Source organism: Podarcis cretensis, assembly GCF_951804945.1.
Source record: "Podarcis cretensis genome assembly, chromosome: 9".
NCBI lineage: Eukaryota > Metazoa > Chordata > Lepidosauria > Squamata > Lacertidae > Podarcis > Podarcis cretensis.
Window position 1 is genome coordinate 62,029,851 of NC_137178.1, and position 12,511 is coordinate 62,042,361.

The window sequence follows — 12,511 nt, forward strand, 5'->3', positions numbered from 1 at the left end:
GTATCACCCAGGAGCAGTATAAAGAGCAGACCGCAATGCTGGTGAAACCACCACTGCTCCTGAGTTCCTCTGTTAGCAGCGTCCTCTGGAAAGTGTCAAAAGTTCCTTCCTCCAGCGGGCGCTGCAAGCAGAGGGACTCAGGAGCAGCAGCACTTTCAGCAGCGATATACTGCTGAGTGAAGCTGACATAGCGGTCTGCCCTCATACGGCACAGAGAGAGAAACAAACTGTATTGGCAAGGCATGATACAGCTTGTTCTTTAAACTGCTCAGCTAAGGAAGTGTGCCAGCCTTGCATCAGCCAAGCAGTTAACTGTTTAACTATTACCTGCTGATATTTAGTTTGAGTGTTTACTATTGGATTCTAATGCATTACTGCATATTGCTTTATTTGGTATAACTTGTTTATTTAAAAGTTATTGTATTTTTATATAGGATCTGATTGTTAATATTAATGTTCAATGTTTTATTATTATTTTTGTGTGTGTTGGAAGCTGCCCAGAGTGGCTGGGGCAACCCAGCCAGACGGGTGGGGTATAAAATATAAAATATAAAATAAAATAAGAGCCTTCAGCCCGGCATTGGCTCCTGCGAGCATGCAGCAGTATGGGGGCTCTGGGGCTGGCTCAGTTGGGGAGGGAGAACTTTTCTGATTCCCAGCTGAGCTGAGTAAATAAGCTGCATTGTCCCAGCCCACAAGCGCCTGGGTAAAGCACCTCAGCTTCCACGGTTAGAGCTGGGGCAGTTTCATCCGGCACCTTACGGGCAGAGGCCAATGCAGCTGTTTTTTCAATATCGCTGTATACCGCCAAACTGCGATGTTTAGCTGGCGATACACTGTGATGTTGAAAAGCTGATATCGCCCAGCCCTACAAGTAAGTGGCCGTGGCCATCTGCCAAAAGTAGGGGAGGTCAGGATCTGACCCACCAGCTATAACCAGTTCCTCACCTATTTTCAAGAGAGAAGACACGTTTAATGAGATGCATTCAGACTTGAGTGTATCTCTTTACAGCTTTCAGGAACAGTCCCTGAATAGAATCTCACTGTTTAGAGGCAATATACTTCTGATTATCAGATACCTTAGGAAGATAACCATTACCTCTGCCCTGCTTGTGAGCTTCCAGAAGGAACACCCAAGCTTTTGTAATTTAGTTTAGCCTAAATGAAGATTTCTTTATGGCTCTCTGCAAACAGTAATATATGCAACCATGTGAGCGGAGTCCTTCCTCTCAAGTTCCAGGTTGTTATTTTGTTCACTTACATAAAGATTAACACTTTTAATGGCCACTATATACCATCATTTCAGACTCAACAGCGTTCTTCTCAAGCCTAAGGTCCTTTCCTAAATTAAGACGGCCATTTTTATATTTAGTGCTACAACACCTATTTCTCAATATTATAATGGATGTGAGAAATGGATCTGTTACAGGGGAATAGTCCTACTGCTTAAGCAGGGGATATATGACTAATTGTGGGGGTGGGGCAGAGGAATGCATTATCTCCAAAGGAGCAAGATCAGTTTGTTAATTGGTTCTTGGCTTAGAGTGACCAATTGATAAGACACTCTAGGAACTAGAACAACATGCTGAATTATAGCCTCGCCTATAGGTGTGGGTTGTTTCTGGCTCTTTTTGTGATATGTTTGTAAACTGCCTTGACACAAGTGTAAAAGATAAATAATAAATTATGAAATAACAATAAATAAATACAGAATCTCTGGAGAAATCAGTTAATATTTCTACACCTCTACATCGCTTTAGTGTGCCTGCCAAAAACATAAATTCAAATAGCTATCAGTTTGGCTACATCAGTCTTAGACTTAGCTACAACTACCATTTACCTATACAGTATGTGCACTAGATGGTTCATTTTAAAAGGGCATAACTCTTCCAGTCATCCTACGACTTGTATGGGATTGCTTGTAGTTATCTGGAGGTTATTTGCTAGCACATACAGTTTTTATGGTTAAACTTATTGCCTGGTTGATGCACGTTGCTGAGGCCCCACAACTCCACCACATACTAGCTTTAAAATTTGTCCAGCTCCATTTAAAACACCCTGTTTGTTTGCCTCATAGCTCAGAGGCTGGGCTTCCTTCAGTAAAATCCAGAGTGCTCAAGTATTTCCATATATGTGCAAGCTGCATAAGCCATGAAAAAGTCCATGGCAAGGTAACAGGAGCTGCTACTATCAGATTATAATTAATAGAGATCTGAGCACAACAAAGTTTGAGCCACAATGGACATAAGATTTAAGATATATTTTTTTAGCATTTCCTAGTAGGTATAGAAACAATTCTGAGTATATTACTGACGGCAGTGGTGCCACTTTATGAAGGTGGACTGTTCTCAGAAAATATACTTTCAAAAGCTTATACATCCCATTTCAGGTATCATGGATGGCAGATAGAGTGGGTTGGCAATAAAATGCACATTGCCAAAGTACAATTGAGGGAATTGCACAATATACTTTACATTACTGTTTGCAGTGTTCCTCAAAAGAGACTTACTGTGAGACACCAACAAAAAGCAATCAGGACTTACAGACTCAGGTTGCTAGCCACACCCTTGCCAATCTGATTAAATTTGTTACCTATCGAGCAGCACTGCCCATAACGGTAGCTGGAAAGATTAGGAATAAGTTTATGTACCTTTGCAACAGCCAGAGGTGGGAGACTACACTGTTAACTGTCCTGAAGTTAATTTGTACTTTGTTTATAATGCTGCAGTTGTAACAACTTATGACCAAAACTAATATATTGACTGATATTTTCAAAGAGTACAAGGAGATCAAGAACAGAGACCCAATGTTTGTAGATACTGTTTGTAACTAAAAATGAATCTAAAAAAATAGGTAATGCATCATGCTTAGTTCTTCCCACGGCACCTTCCCTTCATTATTATTTTTACAGATGGCCTTAAGGTTTTTTGCACAAGTAGTCTGAATTTTGAAGACAGTTACCAATGACATCAATCTAAAAGGTGAACAAATCCTTTTAGCATATGTTTTCAGTCCAATATTCCTTTCTAATTAAGCACTACCCTGTTATCTATTTTAAGAAGACCACATCACTATTATCAATTCCATATAATCCTTAGGTACAAAATATTCTTTTTTTCATTTACACAACAGAACAATAATTGGTTGAAGTTGCACAGGTATCTATGAAACAAATAGGAATAAAATTCTGTTTTCTTATTATTGTTACAAGTTTTTGCAAAAGATCAGGTTTTCACCAATGCCTATGTCAGTAAGTGCAGGTTATAACCTAAATTCAGCTTTCATAAGACCATCAGCAGCAACTTCCCATTGCATATCAGTAAGCTACTTGTACACAGAACAAGCAGTCTAATACTGTACTTATTCAAGTTTACATAACTTTACTACAAATATTGTAACAGGTACAGCTATCTCCTATTAACAAGCCTTTTAAGTTGGGTTATATTTCACATTTAATCATTACCTGTGTCAGACCCCCATCTTCTATTAACATCCCACTGGTAATTCAGCAGTTCTCTGCGTGTGCTAGAAGAGCACTTCATTCCATTATCAGGATACAAAAATAGAAATAAGCAGATAATTTAAAGAGGATTCAGCTGCTGTCTACTATTGTAAAAAGCATGATTGTAGGATACTATAATCTGCATTTCATAAATGCCTACCTCACACAGTTCTGCAATAGTAGTAATGGAAACGATTTGGAGAAATTTCTAATGACATAGCCAGTTGGCGGCATTTAAACAGACCAAATAGAGAATTAATCTTCAGCTGTAGGATTAGAGTACTTTATGCCTGTTATCTCAATTGCTCAACCACGCTAGAGTACATCCAACATAAATGTTAAAAGACCTCTTTCATTTCAGCTGCTGAGGATTGCCACCTGCAGTCTCACTGTGTTACAGTAGCATCACTTCAATCTAACTGATTATCAGTACTTTCAATTTTAACTATGTTTAACAAGAAAACTAAGCTGCCAATGAACCTCACACTAAATTATATTTATGTGGAGTGCTGGCTGTGACTCTAAAACTTACACACCCACCCCAGTTCCTTAAATCGAATTAGAGGCAGTTGGTTGCTTGAATTTCAGCAAGTAGAAGATAGTAAATTGAATCAAAGCACAAATATGTCTGCATTTAGCAATAACAAATTTTTAAAAATCACAATGGCTAGACAACACCATGTTCACAAGCATAGCATAAGCTTTTTGAATTCGAGAAGATAGTATGATAAAATTAATGATGCATTAGAGTTACCTGTCGCCACCAAAATAAACTTCCCTCCAAATACAGCATTTACTCAAGAACTGATACACACCTCTTTTTCACAGTTAAAGTGATGCATAATTTCTGTCTAGGCCGTTCTACTTAAAATACAAAACATGTTGGCTTCACAAAGCTGCGAAAGTGTAGCAACTGAGCTACAAAATAAAAAATCCCTAGCTCTAATCTTACCTTTTCTTTCTTGGACCATGCTCTCTGCTTCCTTGAGGAAGGACTTCTGGCAAGAGACAGGTCGCACATCGCAGTGGTTGGCAAGAATGTGTTTGCTAAGAGTCTCATGAACCTGATTAGGAGAGCTTTAAACTAAATCCTGAGGGGGAAGGGGAGGCAATATTACAGATGACAGGGGACCACCTGGTACTTGGGATAATAGCTTCATTGATGCTCAGGAAACTGAAGTGGTGCTACAGAAACTTGCTAATGGGCAAAAAACCTACAATACGACTTGTGTCTGGAATGTAGAAATTAAGAGGTATACAGTGGTACCTTGGGTTAAGTACTTAATTCGTTCCGGAGGTCCGTTCTTAACCTGAAACTGTTCTTAACCTGAAGCACCACTTTAGCTAATGGGGCCTCCCGCTGTTGCTGCGCCACTGGAACACAATTTCTGTTCTCATCCTGAAGCAAAGTTCTTAACCTGAAGCACTATTTCTGGGTTAGTGGAGCCTGTAACCTGAAGCATATGTAACCCAAGGTACCACTGTAATCTGTTCAAAAGGAATAGACCAAACAGTAATGGTCTAGCAGCATTATATGTAAAGGGTGTGTGCACTTGTGAAAAGATCCATGACCTGCACTGCAATGGTTGGACTAGATGACCCTTGGGGTCCCTTCCAATTATACAATGCAGTTATTTTATGGCCTGGAGCATGGAAGGCAAGCTGAGAGTATATAGGGAAATATTGTAGGAGAGAAAACAACAGTGACCTTACTGTGGTTGTCTGTTACAGTCTTCCAAGCCAGACTGAGGACTTGAATGATGCCTTCCTAGAGTAGATTGCCAAACACTCAAAAAGGAGAGATACTGTAGCCATGAGAGATCTCAACTATCCCAATATCTGTTGGAACTCAAACTTTGCTAAGAATGTAAGGTCCAACAAATTCCTCCATTGCCTCCCTGGCAATTTCATTTCTCCAAAGATGGAAGCAGCAACAAGGAGGTCATCTATCTTGGACCTGGTCCTCACAAACAGGGAGGAACTGATTGACAAAGTGGAAGTACTGGGAACCTTGGGAGGAAGTGATAATGTCCTTGGGTTTCATGATACAGAGGCAAATATTAAATTACATGAGAGCTCAACAACAGAAGGTTAAGTATTGGAAAGTGTCAGTTACCGTATATTTATTTCAACTGCCTAGAAAGATCATGGTTAATGTGGAAGACTGGAATTTATCATGAGGTTCCTAACACAAACCTGTGCTGCAGTAAGTACTAGATACCTCCCTTCCATATTGTTAAGAATGTTTGCCATTTCAATAGTATATTAAATTCATTTAGACAAGAAATGCATTCTTGAGATATTTTCACAGAAAAGAGAAGAGAAAGCATAGGGGTTTGGTCACCTGTATTTTTATAATAGGATGGATTATTTTGGCAAAAGAATGGAAAAAATCTTGGCACCAAATATTAGAAGTATGGAAACCATAAATGTGGAATATTACACTGATGAACAAAATTACTTGCTATAAATTTATCTGGAGAGAAAACCAAAACTACAAACTGGATCACCAGAATCAGTTGAGACTAAAATAAGTAATTATTCATCATATTAGCTATAATATAAAAAGGAAACAAGGAATGGTCTTAAAAATGTGTAACTGGGATTTTACTGGTCCTTATGTTGGACACTATTTATATTTTTTTATTGTTTGACATTTTTCAAGCCATACCAAATGAGCTCAAATACAGAAAAAGAAACACTCACTGGATTTCACACAGAAATCTCATGCTATGAGGAACAATGTAACCAAACCATCAACTAATTCCACATTTAAGGGTCAAAGTCACCACAAGCTGTCATCCTCAAATGAGGCTTCATACCAAGAAAAAGGGCAGGGAGAAAAAAGACAAAATAGAATAGAAGATTTCAAGCTGGACATGGCTACTATGATCAGGCAAGACATGAAGCTGGAATTCAAGCACAAAAATACCCAATAAAGCAATAGGATCATGAGTTGCATCCAACATGGCAAGATTACATCTTTCGCATTAGTCATGCAACATTTCTTTTTACTATATTTACAACAGTCCAGCAAAATGTGCAGATATACATTTTAACGGATCTCAATTCTATCCACGAATTGGACAAAATGATATTTCTACAGTAAACAATACAGAAACCTTACAATGTCAGAAAACTATCTGCAGCATTTTTAAATATCATGGTCCAACATGGAAAATCTAAGCTGACCAATAAAAACACTTTTTTTTATAAATTACACTTGCCTTGAACTTCAAAAACTTAGAGATACATACTGTAATTAGGATGCAAAAGATGAATGTCACCTTCTATAGTCTGCTCTAAGGAGAGCAGGTTGGTACGTGTCATTTTCAGCAGCTTTGGAGAACTTTCACAAATAGTACTTCCAACATCCAAAACAACATCTCCTGACATGACGGAAGGCACCATTTTTTTAAAGAAATCCATGCTTGAGTTTTACCATTCCCAGAACATTGATTAAAGTCTCCAGTTTAGCTGCACGAAGTGCAAGTCCAGGTGCTTGTGCAAACTTCCTTGAAGAGACGCTAAAAGCAGCCTGTGTACTACTTTGCATAATGATGTCATCCCACAACTGGGTGGTGCTCAAACACCAGCAAACCAGCTCCTAACTGGAAAGTTTTAAAGCCATATGTTTCACTGACTGAAACAACTCAGTCATTAGATATACCCTTAAACGGGTAATTAATAAACTAATAAATTTAGCAAAATTATTGATTTAATGATTCATAAACATGCCATGTGCATACACACACAAGCTTATTTCTATCCAATTAGCTGGAAGTTTTCATTTTATCTTGTAAAGGGAGGAGTATGCATCTGCACTCACCGATAGCAGTTATCACTGTGAAAAGTCTGCCAGTTACCAGTTTACAACACCACATAGTCTGGATCAGTTCAGTTTGTGACATGACTGAGTAGAAACAGCTTTTTAAAAAAGCTTAGATTATTTGCCTCAAGCGGAATAATGCTAGTGAAGAATTTAAGTCACAAAGCTTTATATAAAAAGGAAGCAGAAATTTGTTTTCTGCAACAGTTCTTTATTCAAAGATGTCATTTATGTGGAAGTAAATGAAACACGTGTGCAGCTTTTATTTCTATACCATCTTGATTTTCAAAGGTATTGGCAAAACAGTGTACAACACTACATTATAACAAATAATTTCAACAAAACAGCAACACTGAAGGCGATTTCTTTAAAGATTTTTTCCTAAACATTTCCAACTCCTTAAGAGATAAGCAGAACTTCAGCAAGATCTATGGCAGTCTGACCAGTGTATGAAAATGAGCTTATTAAGCACCATTTTTACACAAATAGCTTTTTTATATGTTTTCATGTAAAGCCTCTTTACAAAACTAGCCTTGCTCGCCTCATTTGCTACTATGAATTCTCTCCAATATCCACAATTGGTCTATTCAAGGTAGTTCACTCATAGACGATTAAGGAAATACATGACTTCAGGACTACTATTCTACTCCCCCCTGCCCAACACACACAGAGAGGTTTTTTTTAACCTTACTTAAAGTTTAGACTATCTGTACTGAGGTTAGATTCAGGCATGCTGGCATCACACTTGAATCATCTTTTAAAAGTGTATGAAAAGTCAGAAAGCAGAAGGAATGAACTGTTTGCTCATACTTTGAGTTTGTCAACAAATGATGAATTCTTGTATTAGCCAGTGAGGGCAAATTTATAGCAATTTCCTTCCTGCAAGTACACTTCGTTGGTAAATACTGCTAAGAGGAAACCATAAAAAAAATCAAAATGAAACTATTGCATTAAGCAACAATATACAAGCAACAAATCTGCAAAATGCTCCTTGTTCCATGTAATTGCACATTTTTTGTTAAATTCATGCTACAGACATATACACATTCAGATACATAGGGGATGGATCTGACTAAGTTACGTTCAGAGTAGAACAACAGAAATCAATGTACTTGGGCATAAATTATTTCATATATACACACTTACCAGTGTTTCAGTCAGAAAGCATCTAACTGGAGTTGCAATTGTTGGGATGGCTAGTTGAGCTGAACTTTGTGATACACACCATCACAGAGGAAGACAAGAATTTTAGCTAAGGAGAAATAAAATAAAACTAAATTACTACCTGCACTGAAGTAAGAACATTGCATTTATTCATTTTATTTTATTTTTCAGGTAACTGCCATCAAATGCACAAAGTTAGGTGAACTTCAGTACAAAAATGTGTTCAAGCCAGGGCTCCATCTCTTAAACTATTAATCACCCTTCATTTTATAGCTACTGAAATTCACACATTCAGAATACAGGAATACAGGAATACTGTCAGAGCTGCCCCTAGGTCCCAGCTCACAGAGGACCAACGCGAGGCTGTCGTTATGTACAAAAGTCTTTATTGAGGTTCAGTTTCCATTTCAAAGCCGCAGCGCGCAGCTCTACGTCTTAAACCCTAGACCGGCGAAGTCCCGTCTGAATCTCCTCCCCTCTGACACCAGTTTAAGATCCTAGCCCTGCTCCACCTTTTCCGCTGCTTTCTCCTCCTCTGGGTCCTCCTGCCCGCTGGGGCATCCCCCTTTCTGGACTCTTCTGACGCTGAGTCGCTTAACTCCTCCCCCTGCCTCCGGCGGGCTTTAGGACCCGGTTCCCAATCCTCATTCTCTGCTGTCCCGCGCTCCTGTACATTTGAACTTGCCTCTCGCGCCAACCCAGTGACCTTCCTCCTGACCGTTACACTACTTCTGTCACTGCTTCCCTCTTCCGGGATACTGGCCGGATCTGACCTCCCCTCCGTTGTCTGACTCTCCGAGGGAGGTGTGGTCAGCCCTGCCTTATCTTCTCTCCCTGGTGGGGAATGCACTGGCCCCGATCCTTGGGACTCTCCCCTCCCCCACTCTGCTCTGGTGGGGAAGCTGGTCCTGATTTCCAACTACTGCTCTGGGAGTCCCTGCTGCCCCCTTGCTCCTGGGGCGTTCCCCTTGGGAACCCCCTACCCCTGGCCACTGGCGCCCCCTTCTGTGAATCTTCCGATTCGCTGGAGAGGCTCATGGAATCCCTCGGTCCACTGTCCTCTTCTCCTACGCTCCCCTCGGATTCTTCCCCTTCGCTCTCCATCTCCTCTCTTCCCTGTGCCTCTGCTCCTGAGCCCCTGACAGGTAGGTACTTGAAAGAAGAAGCACTACTGGCTGAATGTCTTTCATACATTTGGATCCACATATGTTGCAGAGTTATCTTTTTTCTGATTGAATTTTTTAAATTTATAGCCTTTAGTTTGTATCAGTCTTCCCAACCTAGTGCCCTTCAGAAACTTTGAACTGCAATTCCTATCATTCCCAGCCAGCATGAACAATGATCAACAAGGCTTCACCCTAAACATCTAGAGGGCATCAGACTGGTTTAGAAGATTACCTAGATTTTATCGTAACAAAAATTAAACAAATTTCAAGCAGAAGCCAACATCCATCATCATGCAAGTAGACTTCTGCTTCCTGTCTTCCTGCTGTAGTCAACTACACCCTTTGCAAATCTGTTAGTGTCTGAAGCAGATATTGAGCAGGGAGAGGCATTCATTCTGCCAACAATGTTCATTTCGCTGTTGACATTGATGCATTCCACTAGAAAGTTTACATCATTTTCCTGCTAGATAATTTTAAAATATTTTATTCATATAAAATGTTAGTAGCATTCAAACAAATTGTATGAAACTGAGACACCACTCAAGTTGCTGGTCCCAAGAATAATATACCCTGAGCACACACCATCCCATGCAAATTTCGAGAAAGGACGTTTGTCTTCCACTCTGAGACCCTTCTACAAAAGCCAGAAGTTACCAACACCAAGAATGGATATGAGTTAGTAACAATTCCTCTACTTCAGCCTGCTCTTGAAGGGACTCTACCCTTGCTTGAATTAACCTGCTTATGGCAAGCCCCAGATTAACTAACACTACTGAGTTCACAACCAGGCAGTGCAACTATTGAAGTCCAAGGGCAGGGATTCTGCTTCCATGTATGCAGATATAAGGTGATCCTGTAGTTCTTGCAGCTCTTGCAAAAGAGGCTTTGGGGGAAGGTCACCCCAGCTGTTCCTGCCACCTGCTATGCTGCTGAACCCCAGGACAGTCCATTCTTTCACCAAAAACAACAACAACAACAACAACAACAGAAAGTCTGTCAAGAGCAAGGCCAAAAGGCTATGAAATGTACAAGGTAAGCTGTAGTACTGACAGATTTCTATGCAGAGTCGAAACAGAGTTGACCTCGTGCACATCAGCAATCAAATATAATACTATGTTTCCTGCTCTGCAAATTTAACACCTATAGAGGGACAGTAGTGACAGATGTATCACCAGCTTAACGTGGGGGAATGGAATTTGCTAATAAATTCTATGCCGGCAATTTCATGCTACCTCTATTGTCTTTATTGGAATATGGTGAATGAATCCAGCAGCAGAGTATTTAGAGACTGAAACGTTACTCAATTTCTGAATGTTCCCATTTTAGTTAAATCCATGTTCACTGCATAAAGGCTGACCTGTCTGCCCTATCTAAACAGTAGGAGGGCATTTTTTGGCAGGTAAGGTGATATGTAGTTGAATGAACCAATGATTAAATTTATCAAGTCCAGTGTTCCCTGACCAAATATTTGGGGTGGGGAAATCTGAGGATCTCAGTCTTCTGAGTCAGCGTTCAGCTGCCAGATTGTTGCCCAGCCCTCTAAATCTCTAGTTCTGGATTATATTAATTGCCTTAATTCAACAGCGTCTATCAGAACTTTTATCTTCAGACACAGCCATCACATTTCAAGAGAAGCGTAAGGAAAGGACAGAAACATATTAAAGTTTTTAAACACTGTTTAAAAGATGGGGAAAGCTTCCAAAATATGGCTACATTCTGGTTTTGTAAAGTCATCCAACTGTTTCCAGTTTTCTCAGGTTTAGTTGCTAAAACCTCACAACAAAATATTTTTTTTTTTTTAATAATATTTATTAAAATTTTTCCAGAATAAAAAGCAAAGATAGCAAGAAAGAAAGAAAGAACAGATATGATTTACACTTGGTTTCAGTGGCATCTTTCCCGGACTTCCCCCCCCTCCCCCTCTTGTATTCCATTTCCCTTAAATTGATTCCACAGACTCTTACCCCAAATTTTAAAACCTTATTTGTAATTTTAAATAAACCATTTATTCCAAATTAATTTATCTTATTTATCTTAATGAACCATTTCTCCTTATATTTTATATAATTCCCTAAGATCGACCCCATTTCCCTTCCACGAATTCCCCTATTTTCAAACAACAGACATGAAAAAAGAAAAGAAAGAAATAATATATAATTTTACAGCCTTTGGATTCCAAATCTCTCCCCCCCCCCATTCCCCGGTTCCAATCCCCAAAGTTTATCCATTGTCTACTGCCAGCCTGGTGTATCCACGTCTATATCTCAACTCCACTTTGCCGTCTTTTGATAGCTTTTAATTTCAGAAAGTCCAATCTCGAAAAAACTCTCAGAAAAAGTCATTGTTCTTCCATCCAGACCTCTATGTTTAAGAGTCTAACTTAAATTCTATTTCTTGGTCCTTTTAAAGTCTGGATGTTCCAAATACTCCGGCTTCAAATTTGGTCCAGCTCTTATTCCTCAGGTTGCTTTTTCCTGTTCTGCTGCAGAAACCTTCTAATTCAGAAACTTCTTGTTCTCCACAGAGGCTTTTGTTATTCAGGGACATAACTTGCGTCAAGTCCCTTCCTTTCTTCAATAGATAAATCCATTGTCTCCTTTAGTATAGAAGCCTCTGTAGACAAAATAATGCTTCATTTTTGCAGCTTTCCCAAGAGATAACAGATCCTGCTCAAATTCATAGTATTTTTCCACTTGCTGCTACTGTTGCAATGTCCCAGCCTCCCTCTAGAGGGAATATGGTAACTTAATTTCTTTCAAAATCAGACCCAAAAATCAAATAACTTGTTGCCTTTATTTCCAATAATTTATGTCCAAATTGTAACAAATCTAACCAGCAAAGCCATCGTAA

At 39.3% G+C, this 12,511-nt stretch overlaps 1 protein-coding gene across 6 annotated transcripts in view; it reads right to left on the minus strand.

Moving 5' to 3' along the window:
- The window catches only part of FRYL (FRY like transcription coactivator), a 147,082-nt gene that overhangs the window by 109,006 nt on the left and 25,565 nt on the right, over nt 1-12,511 (minus strand). For 3 of the 6 annotated variants that reach the window (XM_079989541.1, XM_079989539.1, XM_079989538.1), the window contains exon 1: nt 6,760-6,999. The exons of 1 other annotated variant lie outside the window; for it this stretch is intronic. In XM_079989541.1, the coding sequence (XP_079845667.1) occupies nt 6,760-6,931 (172 nt within the window). In that variant the 5' untranslated portion in view covers nt 6,932-6,999. Of the gene's footprint in view, nt 1-6,759; nt 7,000-8,477; nt 8,584-12,511 lie in introns of those variants that run through there. 2 more of the 6 variants (XM_079989544.1, XM_079989540.1) reach the window with 2 other exon arrangements.